At 52.2% G+C, this 13,478-nt stretch overlaps 1 protein-coding gene across 1 annotated transcript; it reads left to right on the top strand.

Annotated features, from left to right (window-relative positions):
* Positions 1-883: 883 nt before the first annotated feature.
* On the top strand, positions 884-12,187 carry ATP6V0C (ATPase H+ transporting V0 subunit c). Its single transcript, XM_040574443.1, has 3 exons — positions 884-1,229; positions 10,312-10,495; positions 11,366-12,187. The coding sequence occupies exons 1-3, from the start codon at positions 1,154-1,156 to the stop codon at positions 11,568-11,570; spliced, it is 465 nt and encodes a 154-aa protein (XP_040430377.1). The 5' UTR covers positions 884-1,153; the 3' UTR covers positions 11,571-12,187.
* The last annotated feature ends 1,291 nt before the right edge of the window (positions 12,188-13,478 follow it).

Here is a 13,478-nt window from a genome sequence, read left to right as displayed (position 1 = left end):
GGGGAGCTCACACACCTTCCTCCTGCCCCTTCCCTGTGGATTTAGGTAAAATCTTTGGTTCCCGGTGTCCTGCTTCCAGGGCGGCAGCTCTGGGCACCCCACTGCCCCCCACAGTGACTGCTGGAGATCCTCGTTAGCGATAACAACCGCCGCCCTGGCTGATGAACTACGGCTCCCGGGGCGCGGTGCTGCAGGAGCAGCAGTGTTGGTGATGGTGGCGGCGGTGATGGTGATGGTGGTGGCGGTGGCGGCGGTGATGGTGACGATGGCGGTGGTGGCGGTGGAGGAGGAGCACGCGCGGGGCCTGTAGCGCCTGCGCCGCGGTTCAGGACTCTGTCCCCAGGTGCCACCGCACAGCCCCGTCCTCTCCTTTTCGGCAGCCCCTGTGGCACGCGGGCTGCGCGCTAAATCCTGTCAGGGGCCGGCCCCGGGCCCCCTGCCCTGCCCCACCGGCAGGGCGCCACCACCGCCCCCCGCCCGCCTCGTGGGCGCAGCGGTGCCCAGCGCCCGGGGACGCGCCGCGCGCCCACGCAGCCTCGGGGACGCGCGCGCCGCGCGCGCGCTCCCGCGGCTAAGGGCGGGGTCTCCCGCACGCCCCGCCCCCTATGCTAATGAGCGCTGACTCACGCTGGGACTGAACCACCGCCGCGGACGGGGGGTGGGGGGGGGTGGGAAGGACGGGGGGCGCCCAGCGGCGGCCGCAAAGCCCCCGGCCCCTGCGAGGGACGCGGCGGCGGAACCGCCCCCCGCCCGTTCCCGGGGCTGGGCCCCGCCGCGGGAGCGCGGGGGGGGAGCTGGGGAGGAGCGGCAGCGGGGCGCCCCCGGGCGGTGCCCGCGTGGTAGCGGCCGGGCGGGGGCCGCGTGACGGGCGGGGGGCGGCCCGCCGCCATCTTGTGCTGCGGGGCCGTATTTAGGGCGCCGCGCCCGGCCCCGCCGCGCAGTGCCCACAGCGCCCGGCTCCGCGCAGCCCGCAGGCCCCGCCCTGCCGCCCGCCCTCCCGCCCACCTCCCCTCCGCGCCTCCGCCATTTTGTGGCCGGCCGCTGCCCGCGGAGGACGGCGCCGCAGCGCAGCCTCCCGCCTGCCCTCCCGCCTCCCTCCCGCCCTGCCTCCCGCTCGCAGCCGCGCCTCGCCTCGCCCCGGCCCCGCGCAGCCATGTCGTCCGGCAGCACCCCCGAGTACGCCTCCTTCTTCGCCGTGATGGGCGCCTCGGCCGCCATGGTCTTCAGCGGTGAGCGCCCCGACCGGGGGGCCGGGCGGGCTGCGGGGGGGCTCACCGGGAGCAGAGGGGGGGGCCCCGCGCTCAGGGCCTTTCTCGCACACCCCCCCCCCTCCCCGGGGTGCGTGCGGGGCCGAGCCGGGCGCTGCGGGGGCGGCAGCGGCCCCCTCCCCCCCCTTTCTCCCCCCACACCGGGAACGCGCCGGGGAGGGGCTCGCGCCGCTCCCCCCCCCTCCATCCGGGCAACCGGGAGCGGCGGAGGGTCTGCGCGCGTGACGTCACCGCGGAGCCCCCCCCCCCCCCCCCACGTGACTGCGGCGCCGGCGGGGGCGGCCCCGGGCTGCGGGCCCGGCCCCTCCCCGCGGGGGCCGCGCGCCCCCGGCCTCACCCCGAGCGGGGCGCTGCGGGTGGGGGTGCGGCTGCCGGGCCGTGCCCGGCTGCCGAGCTGGGCTTGGAGCCTCAGCGCGGGGCCGGCTGGGCAGGCACCGCCGGGGGTGAAGGGAGCCGGCGGGGTGCTGGGCTGCCGCCCGGGACCGGGAGCTCCTCTTCGGCGGCCGTCGGTGCCCATCGCAAGGCAGCGAGGCTCGGCGCGGAGGAACTGGGTCGTCCCGCCGCGCCGCCCGCCCTGCGGGACCGTGCCTGTGCAGATACCCCGAGACGGCGCTCAGCGCTAGGCGGGCCGTTGTGATTCGCCCCCGTTCCGTGGAGGGTGAGCAGGCCTTCTGTGGGATGTTCCCGCTGTTCGTGACCGAGCGTCTGGTGTCGTTTCGTGGGGCGTAACGCGCAGGCCTGCAGTTTGGGGTGTAACCTGGGGAAGGCGTCACGTGGCTCCCCCGGTAATTAGGAATACAACGATAGTGTTACAGCAACTAGGAATAAAACACTTGTGAATTACTGTGCCTCTTCTCAGGAGACTTAGCCGTTGTCTCTGTGTGCACACACTGACTTACGTGTCTGTCCACCTGCCACCTAATCAGGCTCCCAGTGGAGGAGCCAAAGCACTGGAATGCAGAGCTGGTTCTAGCTGAAGTGGTGTGTTGCTGCTGTTCATGCACTTGGCTTCTCTCGCACTAAAGAAGCCTCTGAGAGGGCAGCTAGATCTGGAAGGCAAATTTGCAGAAGCTGTTCCTGGGTGAGTAGTGCAGTAGATCAGGCTGTGTGAATAGTAAAGTATACGGGAGATCTTAAAATGTTTGAGGGGAAGCTGTTTTGCTGTGCTGATGTTGGCGGTGCGGACTGGTGGCTGGCTTCACGCCAGCGGTGTTCACGGCTTGTCCCTTACCATGGAAGGGCCTGGCTGGGTGTGTTGAGTCTTGTGTAGTTAGTGCCCAGTAGCGGGATGCAGATGTCCAGGGCTGACGGCAGTTAGTGGCCTACTGCTGTGGAGTTCAAACGCTGTACTTGTGCCTGACAAGTTAAGACTTCCCTGAAACCTGTCGGGAACGCTACAGAAGCCAGCTTGAGACTGCTTGACCTGCCTGTCAGCCAGCGACAGCAGCAGAGGAATAGTCCGAGTTAGTTGCAGGAAAAAAGTGAAATGGGAGTTGACAGGTGAGTGCCTTCAGTAGTGGCAGTGATTAAGATCTTCAATGACTGCTTCCTCAGTATTTAATTCCTCTCCCAAAATCGTACTGGGAGCGAAGGAGCAGTGTATGGCCTGCCAGATGCTTTGTGATGTGCATGTTTGCCTCAGTGGAAACCACGGTGAGGGCCGCAGAGATGAGTCAACGTTCTAATAAAAATTCAAGGCCTTGCTTGGCACATCTGAACTAGAAGTGAAATTACCCAGATGCTGCAGGTTTGGTTAACGTTGTATTGGGAGATTGCAAGTTAAAGTGGGCTTGTGCTGGGTAACTCAATGTGAGTGCTGAAGCTGTGTTGGTGAGGGTTCGGTCACTACCATGCTGCTGCTGGTTCGTGACTGGTCTGCAGTTGCAGAGTCTGGGTCAGATGATCCTCAGAGCAGCCAGTCGGAGCCATTTGGTCTCTTGTTAGGGCCTAAGCACATCTGATGAGGTCATTACTGGAAGAAATCTGAATGGAATGTAGATACTGCTGATGCAGAGCGATTTCTTAGTTGTGAACATAACTGAATTGCTTGTTTAGTGAAGTAACTTGTTGAAGGAAGTTTGGCATGGGTGTCAACACAGGGTAAACTAAAACTTGCAGCGTCATGCAGCTTTCCTAGTTGGGATTTGGTTCCATAGCATGTTCTGATGCTAATTGAACTGGTTTAAAAAGCAAACTTAAGAGCAAGGAAATAAGGCTGGTTGGACAAACAGTGTGGAAATAGCTGAAACTGTTGTAGATGGGTGTTAATTGGTTCAGCGATCATGTCTGACTCATGGAGCTAAAGATCAGATCCTCGTGGAGTTTGGATTTCAGAGACCTGTTTCTAGTAAACATGTTGAGTTTCGTACTGTCCAGGCTAGTTTGATGTGAAAACAGGCAACTTCGGGCAGGACTGTTTGATGTTTGAACATTAACAGCTGATGTTAAATAGATAGCAGAACTCGTTCTGGTCAGCTAGTACTGATAGCAGCTCAGAAGACTAAAAGAGGCTGCTGTGACCTTGGCTGTCTTCAAGCCTGCTTACTCATTGGCTGGTTGCAACCTGTTCTGATAGCTAGGGCTCCTTTATTTCCGATGTGTAGAACATGTAGCTGGCTCAGTGTCAGATGCTGTTGAGTGATCAAATTATAGAGGCGTTTCCATGTGACTTCTGCTTGCCAGAAATGAAGAAGCACGATATTGGGGAAAAGCTGCCTGATCCTGTGCGTGCTGATTCTCCCAGGAGAGCGTGGTGGCCCGGGCTTACTGCCCTGTGGCCTCCAGAATGGGAAATGGGGTCTTGCTTGGGGTGGGCGTTCAGTGCCTTTGATGCTGGATCAAGCGTCTGGAAGACTGCTAATGAAGAGGACTCTAGCCAGCAGTGTTAAGGTTAGTCCTGTGTCCCGCTTCACATTGCTACTGCGTATTTAACAAAATACTCTTTATTTTAAACTAGGGGCCCCAGTGCTGTAGCTGTTGGTAAGGTAATGAAGTGGCCTTCCCACCCCCTGAAATGGCTGGCTTAGAGCACCAGCTTGCTGCAGCTGACAGCCCTGCGCAGTCCGGCTCTGGAAGGCAGCGTGACTCCAAACAGTTTGTACCTTTGAGGGCAAATTCTACTTGTGCTTCCTGAAATGCTGTCTCTTGGTGGGTGGGGAGCTGCAGTAAGGATATGTAGACCTCATCTGAAGAGGAGCTTGCAGGCTCTTTAGGTGTAACTTGCAGGAAAAAAACGAAATGGCAGAACAGAGGCAGTCTCTGTTCCAAATCAGAAAAACTCTGAAGGCAAAGTGGTAGGGGCAGGAAAACTCAGTGGGTCAGGGAAGCTACAAGTAAGGATGTAATTTCCCCTCAGTAAATTCTAGGCTCTGGAACTTGAAAATCAGATCTGGCATCAGTACAAACAGAACCAGTCCTTAACCATTGGTCTGCAAGACTTGGCTGAAGCAGGTGTTCTGCTGCTTGTGCTGTGCTTTCCAGGCGTAAATGATGGGATTCCTGTCTCATCCCAAAGGCACTGCAGACTTTGAGGCCTGCAGGGTATTTACCCTCTGGTGGGAACATGCAGAGCAGTAGCAGTTGAGATGACTGCCAGGTGCCTCAGGATCTGTTGGTCAACTTCCTTTTCCTTCCTAAAATGAGCCTCTGGAGTCTGACTGGTTGCGAGCTGAAAAACTCTACAGCCTGATCAAGCCGTTAAGTGATGAAAGAAAAAAATGTAGCTTCACAGAAATGTGCTTCTATCTGCTTGCTGCCTTCACAAAGCAGTAAAGCATAACCTGCTGAACTTGCTCCCTTTGAATGGTGAGCACAAGGCCAAGCTGGTCTGGCCGCATGCGTGTCTGAACGTTGCCGAACGTCCTTCGGAGCCATGGATGCCTCCTGGTGAGCGAGTGGTGTGAGCTGTGAGGACAGCTGGGTGAAAAGTGTTCCTCCGGACTGGTGCGTGGGGCATCTCTGCAGTCAGCACCTGGAGTGGAGTGGTCCACCCAGTCTGAAATGGGTCACCTTTAGGTTGCAGGAGAGCTTATATGGTAAAGGAATATAAATAACGAGTGACCGGGTCTGCTGCTGCTGGCCCCAGTATGCCTTGCTGCTTGCTGAAGAGTAAGTCTGTGCTCCTGGTGGAGGGTTCGGTCTTGCCATACTAATTAAAAATGCTCCTGGCTTCTGTGTGGTGTAGCAGACTGCACACAGGACCAGTTGCAGAAGTCCCAGCTACTCGGGCAGCTGCCTGGTAACCTCTTCTTACTTTGGGCTGCCACTTCTGCAGCATAACCATGAGGAGTTGTGACTTGAAAACACTTCAGTTCTCAGATTTACTGAGGAAGAGTAAATTGCCTGTTAGCCTTGCGGGTTGATTCTGACAATTTTGACAATGCTGAAAGCTGGTAGCACTGAGCTTCCTGGAGCTTGTGAGGAGCTCTGAGCACTCGGTGTTGGCTGACAGAAGCTCAGTGTGAGCCTGCAGTGTGTGCTCCCAGTATCCTGGGCTGCACCAACAGCAGCGTGGGCGGTGGGGTGAGGGAGGGGATTGTCCTCCTCTGCGCTGCTCTTGTGAGACCTCACCTGGAGGCTGCGTTCAGCTCTGGGGCCCTCAGCACAGGAAGGACATGGACCTACTAGAGCAAGTTTGGAGGAGGGCCATGAGGACGAGAGCGTGAAGCCCGGCTGGGATAGCTGGGGGTGTTCAGCCTGGAGAAGAGAAGGCTCCAGGGAGACCTCACAGTGACCTTCCAGCCCCTATAGCGGGTTATAGGAAAGCTGGGGAGGGACTCTTTGTCAGGGGTGTAGTGATAGGACAAGGGGGAATGGCTTTAAACTAAAAGAGGGTAGACTTAGATTAGATATGCAGAAGAAATTCTGTACTCAAAGGGTGGTGAGGCACAGGAACAGTTTGCCCAGAGAAGCTGTGGGTGCCCCATCCTGGCAGTGTTCAGGGCCAGGTTGGACGGGGTTTTGTGCAGCCTGGTCTAATGGGAGGTGTCCCCGCACGTGGCAGGGGGGTTGGAACTGGATGATCTTTGAGGTCTCCTCCAACCCAAACCATTCTCTGATTCTGTTAATCCGCATGCCCTTGCATGCAGTCAGGGAAGGACAAGAAAGTACAGCATCCCTGATGCTATGGCAGGTCACTTAGGAACTGCAGCCTGTGTTTGGGTAGGGCGCTCATCTGTTACACCCAGTTACCCCTGGGGATGGGCTACAGCCGGTCGTCAGCCGGCGTGGTCTGAATGTGTGCGGACTCCAGATACCGTTCGTGTTAACTGTCCTTTCTAGGAGGATGCAGTTGTGCAACCGAACAGCTTTTTTTCAAGGCGTCCATGGAGTACGTGTTACTGTAATCTGATGCAGAGCTGTGTTCATGGTAAACTTGGTGTGGAGGGGCCTCAGCATATCAGTGGGGGAAAAACTGAAACACGTTCTTTGAAAATGACCAAGTTCCTGGAACGGCCCGGCAAGGGCTGTACTGGACCTGGGTGCAGCCTCCTGCAGAGTTCTCCAGCTGGTTAACAACTTGCTCGAGAATGAGCAGGTCTTCAGGTGAACTTATGCCTCTTGTGTGGTTCAAGGCGAGGCTGCCTACTGCATGTGACGGGGCCTCTGATGTTAGATTAATTACGAAGGGCTCCAGATGCAAGCCTTTAACCGGGATGATCTCTCAGATTTCCAATTACAATGCCATTGGCTGTTACCGTGACAAGTTTGACTTGTGTCACTAGCTCACTTCCAAATGCAAGGAAATCCAGCTTATTAACGTGCTGGAAGTCTTTCCTCTGCCACTGCTGTACGCCAACATACCTTTCCATGGCGGGAGGGGTCGCTGGCTCTGAATGGACCAGATGCTGCTGTGCTGTGCGTGGCTGGTTCTGACCATGTACATTCTAGGGCTAAGCACAAGTGGATTCATTGCGGCTGCTGAAACTGCAGGAAGCTCTGTCTCTGCAAATGGTTCTTTGACTTGAGGGCTTCTTAGAGTCACTGTGTAGGTGCACACCTGTCCACAGAAATTGTCCATGTGTGCCCGCAGAGCTTCGCAGAAACAGTGTAAGGCTTTTGGTAATAGCCTCTTCCTGCATTGAGGGAGTGTCGCCTGAGGTGACTGGCAGCTAACTTAGCTGCAAGATTACCGTGCTCAGTGCACGACCGTACTGAACACCGTAACTATAGCTACGAAAGATTGGTCGTGTTACTTCCACAGGTCTCTTCAGACCTAGTTTGCTGAGACTTCGGAAAACAGCCTTCAAACTCAGGCACGTTCTAAATGTGGTACGTGAAGTGCATCTGCTTCCAATGTTAGCAGCTGTCAAGATGTGTGGAACTGACCGAGGTGCCGCGTGGCCCCTAGTGCGTGGCTGTGCCACAGGGTGGCTGTGCGGCAGAAGGAGGTGGGCCCTTGCTCCTGGGAATGCAGTGCTGCGGTAACGGTGGAGCTGTGCGAGGAGCACTGCTCTTGGGCTAGTGAAGAGTGAGTGGTAAGACCAGCTGCCTTGTAAGATAGTGGAGATGCAGCGAGCTCTGGCGTAAGCCTGCTGGTCAAGATGTCGATGAACAAGCAGCTGTGCCAAGCTCTGAGGCTGGGGGGGTGGCATTTGGCCGTCTCCTCACTGGGAGTGTAATAGCTCTTCAGCACCACCTTCGAATTCGAGCTGTGTGACAGCTAGCTGCTATATGTGCACTTTATACATTAATGCATTTAGATGAAGTTAAAGGTGTAAGTTGCCTGTTTTCTAGAATTGGGAATTGATAACTGGGAACTAACAAGCTTGCTTTGATCATCACCCCACCCTGAAAGCTTAAGCAGGCTGGCTTTCTGTAAGTGGCATTACAAAACCAGCTTCTGTAATCCATTGCCACATTAATTGCAACGCCTCTAAGTAACTTCAGGCTTGGAGGAAGTAATGACTGATTTAGTTTTGAGTAGTGAACTTTGCTTCTCTTGCAAGCCTTTTCTCTTTCTGGAGAGAACTATAAAAGGTTAGGCAGAGAAATGGCATCTGCCAAATGCTTTGGTCTGGATGTAGACAGTCTGAATTTTGATTCCACTTGTATCAAGTCCCTAGGAAATACTTCCTCCAGAAGAAAAGCTTCCTAATTCAAGGTAGAGTAACTTTGTAGATGTCGTAAGCACTAGACGCCTAAACAGTAGAATCGCTGATATTGCTATTTGACTTTATACACTGTTTTTTGGGGCTTAGCTTGCATTTCCAGGTGAAACTTGTCTCCTGGTTTTGGCTTATGCTTCCAAGAAAGCTGCAGAACTGATGGAGTGGTCTAGTTCTGAACAGCTTCTTATATCTGCCTGTTTTATAGCTAAGACTTTAAAAGGAAGAGGATCCAGGCTATAGGAGGCTAAAGAGCTTTGCTATTGCGGAACTAATTTGTAGTTGATGAGGCTTTCTGTTCAAGTCTTTGTAACTAAAATAACTTCTGGTAGTGAGTCTTGTGTTATTGCAGCAGTAGAACCCTTATTAATCTTCTGAAGTTTTGCAATGCAAAGCAAGGAGGATTACTGCTTAGTTCTTGGCTGCATGAAGTTGCCTTTAGACACTGAGAAGTGGGGAAGTACTTAGCCTAAACCCTTTGAATACCTCAGCTACTCCTCTGGGCCACGTGTAACATTCTGCACTTGAAAACTGGTGTAAGAGGCAGCTACAGGTCTTTGTGGAACAGTCTCTGGTAGAGAGAGCTTAATTCTTAAAAGTGATGGACCAGAATTGCATATAAGAAGTCCTGAACAGTCCAGGCGCTTGAAATCCCTATATATTTAATGTTCTCCAGTGATCTAGTTGAGCAGGCAAAAGAAGCTTCACTGTAGTTAAACGGGACTGTTACCTTTGAATGTCAACCTGATGGTATCTGAAAACTTCCCCTTGTGAATAGCTGGTCGGGCTGTTTCGAGTGTAGTTGTGGATGGCTGCATGTTATCTCCTGAGTGGCAGTGGGTGCAGTCCACAGTTAGTTTCTGAAATGCTGCAGGGCGTGGCTGAAAGAAAATGGGTCTTTCTGAGTAGTTCAGGATCATAGAACGAGGTAGTCATTGAAGCTCTTGTGAGCCTAGTATAAAACTTTCAGGACAGAAGCTATTTTTTGGGGGTAGTACTTTGGGACTCTTGGTTCTAGCAGCTCTTACTTAAGGTGACGAGCCTGTGTTTTGCCTTGAAAAACAAGCTTTGGATTTGTGTTACTAGCTGCATATTCAAATATCTGTCAAGGTGATCAGTGGGCCTCGGGGCTAAGGTTGTTGTGACCATCTCTAAGCTATGAGCTATGCCGTTCTTTTCTGTGGTTCCAGTGGCTGGAATCCTGAATCCTTCACAGGCGAGATATGCATGGAAGGATCCCTTCTCCAAGGGCTGAAGTGCAGCAATAATACGAACATTCATTGCAAATTCAAAATGTTTCTGACGGAGCTGAAACTGCACGTTTAACTCCAGGTCAAAGCACAGACCAGATGTGGTAGAAAAGGCCCCACGAAGGATAGCACAAGGCAACTTGTTAAACATTGGGTGCATTTAAGAAGTCAGCCCAAGTATCTCAAAGTTCAGCAACTGGAAGACCTACTTTCTGTCAGGTGACAGCCCCCTGCAGTAGCAAGACATCCATTTTTTCTCTAGTTCAGCTTTGTACTGCGTTTTTGCTCTAGTTCAGCTGAGTTCAACTGAGCCTCTGCGGTCTGGGTTCTGGGAGGGCACAAATGCTGAAGTAACATGTTCATATTCAGACCTTGGGGATTGGCTGCTAAATGGGGAATATGTCTGCAGAGGCGTGTAGGTAGCTTCACAGCAGCGTGGCTTAGAGGATGTCCTGTGGCCAGCAGTAATTGAACGGCACCATTTTATTTATCTAGTTCCAGTCTGGGACTGGGTAAGTCACTTCCCCATACTTCAAGGAAGTGTTCCTGTCTGACAAACCAAGCAGTCAAGTGACTATTTGACTTGCACAATTCTTCCTATTGCTGACTTCAGCTGTTCTAATACTGCAGTCTAACAAAGGCCGTGTTATTTGGGGATTTGCCTAATGTTTTCTTTTTACCTTCCAGCCTTGGGAGCTGCTTATGGAACTGCAAAGAGCGGCACGGGTATTGCAGCCATGTCTGTCATGAGGCCTGAGCTCATCATGAAGTCAATTATTCCTGTCGTCATGGCAGGTATTATAGCTATCTATGGCCTCGTAGTGGCGGTCCTCATTGCCAATGCCCTTTCACCTTCCATCACACTATTCAAGTAAGTTATATGCCTGTCAGTGTCGTTTAAGTTTGTTCTAGCAATATTTTGATGCTGCTGAATGGGTAGATTTTGCTTAAGACCCTTGGGAAGACTGTTAGCACAGTTGGCTGTAAATGCTAAATGCTCCTAACCTGAGCTCTAGAGTACAGACTGGATTTCAGCTCCTACCCAATGCCTTAGCCTCACCGGCAGTGGTGTATTAGCTAACATCGTAACATCAGACAATATCACTACAAGTAATGTCATGGTTTATGGCTTGAATGAAACTACAGACAGTCTGGGGATAGGAGGATGAGTTTGTTTCATGGTATCAGATTCTAGAGCTGGAGTGCGCACCTCTTTCCAAGAGTTAATGAGGGTCTGAATAGCTCTCCTGTTGCCTGGGAAGTGCAGATGAATAATTAATAATGCTCACTTCTTTACATGTTGGTAAAGCAATCCTCAAGCTGTACATTGTACCTTCATACCAGCTATAGTCTGAAACTTAATCTCAACTTTTGAGAATAGCTGGAACTGGCGTGACTGTCAGAGCAAAACAATGCTTCTGTGAGGCCTAACGGAATAGGTGCCGATGCCACTGTACAAGGTATAGCAGGTGAGCGTAGTGGTTGGCTGAGCAGTGAGCGTTGATCCAAGGTAGAACAGGTAGAAAAGGTCCTTTGCAGGTACCCCTGCCTGGAAAATCAGGCCGTTCTTGTCTGACATACACGTGGGGTTAACATGTGTAACTCTTGCAGTGCAAGGGGCCTCAGAATGACCTGGATATGGTATGGCAGTGTAATAGGGGCGGGGAGCGAGTTTAGCCTGAAGCCAAAGGGTTGGGTGTCCTGTTGCTTGCCACTGAATCTTTTCTTCTCTGTCCTGCAGGAGCTTCCTTCAGCTGGGTGCTGGCTTGAGTGTGGGCCTCAGTGGTCTGGCTGCTGGCTTTGCCATTGGCATCGTGGGTGATGCAGGTGTACGGGGAACAGCACAGCAGCCCAGGTTATTTGTGGGCATGATCCTGATTTTGATCTTCGCTGAAGTCTTGGGTCTCTATGGCCTCATTGTTGCCCTTATCCTCTCCACAAAGTAAATGTTGCAGTATGATGTAAAGAGATGTAACAAATCAACATTTAAAGCTCCAGAATGAAAATGGTTTCTCCAATGTGTACAGTTGTCCCAATTTGGTAGTTGATCTCTTGTAAATGCGCAATGTACGTTAGTGACTTGTCTGTCCTGTGTGTATTTCAATATTAAATTGGATGGGCTGCTCCAAGCCTATTGCATGGCTTGGGGTGGCCTGTGTGCAATTTTCCACCCATTGCTGTTAGTACTTTATGTATAAATATGAACTAGAAATGTAATTTTTCTCTTCACTGGATGTTTATTTATAAAAGACTTGACATGTTCATACATCTATGGAGCAAGGATTTTCAATTTCCCATGCTATATATATTAATCTTATATATAGGTAGATTACACTGTGGGGTCAATTGTAAGTGCAGAGAATTCCTTGGATGTAACTTTGATTCTAAAGATTGCTGTAGTGTCCTGGTATTGGAGTATGAGAATTTCGTGTTTTATTACAGCAATTGTCCGAAACACTCCCGTGTTTCAGTAGTAACTGCGTATGCTCTGGCATCAGAGTTGTGCACCCAGTGTTGGGTTACAAACTTATACCATGTTTCCAAATAAAACTTCCTCACTACATTGCTGGAATGACTCCTCTGCCTCTGATTTAATGTTTTAGCTGCTCCTTTAGGAAGAGGAGGGATTCCCTGGAGGGGAGGCAGGTTCTTTGAAGTGACTGAGCACTGCACAAGAGTCATGTCATCAACTGCTAAAGCGTTCCCTCTTTCTTCTTGGTCAAAGAGCAATGACTGCTGCTTCCAGCTGCTGCACAGGGGAGCACTTGAGAGCAGGAATGCAAGGCTGTTGCAGTGCTATCGGTGCTTGGCCCCTGCCTGACTGGTATATTTTGCTCTGTGTTGTACAGCAGTGCTGCGTAGCTGACTGCAGCATGACCTGACCAGGCCCAGTCATGGTGCAAGGGTGCTGGCTTCAGCATGTGACAAGGAACGGGAGCTGCCAAGGAGCTTCTAGGCAGCTTGTCCTTCTGATTGCACTGCAGAAACTTGGCTGGATGGAAAGCTGCACTGTTAGTAGCAATTGCTGCTGGAGTACCTGAACAATAGTCTCATCAGCAAAATGGGTTCGTTCAAGAACTCATATTTTTAACTTACAAATCAGGAGCTTTCAAGCTGAGAAGTTCTGCTGTTGCAGCTAGCAAATACTGAAGCCATCTCCTCTTGTCTTGAGGATGTTTGAATGTCACAGAGCAACACTGGAGCTCATACAGGAGATGTGTTGGACCTGTAACAATTGTTCCAAGTTGCGTTTGGGAAGTATGTCACCTTAATTTTACTTGCATAGTTTGGAGAACAGAGGAGGCTTTTCTTGGTTCAAGCCAAAATGTTGTTAGACTTTGATTATCAAGGTATTTCTAAGTATCTATGATCTGCCTATCTGCCTGGGCAGCACTGCACCTCCTGTGTACCTGTGTAGGAAACAGGTCTGAAGTAGTGAGGAGCTGTGTCCGGGTGTCAGAGCTCTGGGAGTGAACTTGGGTAATACAGCTTCTAACCTGGTGGTAAGTCCGCACCTTCAGAGTAGCTTGTCTCCAAACTAGGGACCACTTGGTAATATTGTTGGTGGTCACTAATTACTAATTAAATAACTGGTTTGTTTGCTAAAAGATTGGTCTGGATGCATGTAACGTGCTGTCAGCTGCTGGGCTTGGGGCTGGGGTGTGTTCCTGCTTTTATGTTCAAAGTGGCTTTGCTTTGTGACACTCCCAGCAGTGGTACCAGTAGTGCTTTGGGGTGGGGGGCAGGGTGCAGGGATTGGTTGGTTTGTGGAAAATCCTGGGTGTCTGGAGCATTGGATGGGAAGGGGAGAATTTCCTTAAAGTTTCCTGATCTGAATCATGTTGCTCACTTTT

The sequence above is a fragment of the Cygnus olor genome, chromosome 15, assembly GCF_009769625.2.
Source record: "Cygnus olor isolate bCygOlo1 chromosome 15, bCygOlo1.pri.v2, whole genome shotgun sequence".
Taxonomy (NCBI): Eukaryota; Metazoa; Chordata; class Aves; order Anseriformes; family Anatidae; genus Cygnus; species Cygnus olor.
Note: the sequence above shows the minus strand (reverse complement) of the source record. Positions and strands in the feature narration are given on the sequence as shown.

Bases quoted from the DNA above. Each gene is read 5' to 3' on its own strand.
- ATP6V0C (XM_040574443.1), top strand. From the start codon at position 1,154: ATGTCGTCCGGCAGCACCCCCGAGTACGCCTCCTTCTTCGCCGTGATG. The intron at 1,230-10,311 runs GTGAGCGCCCCG...TTTACCTTCCAG, and splicing joins GGCCGCCATGGTCTTCAGCG to CCTTGGGAGCTGCTTATGGA. The intron at 10,496-11,365 runs GTAAGTTATATG...TCTGTCCTGCAG, and splicing joins CCTTCCATCACACTATTCAA to GAGCTTCCTTCAGCTGGGTG.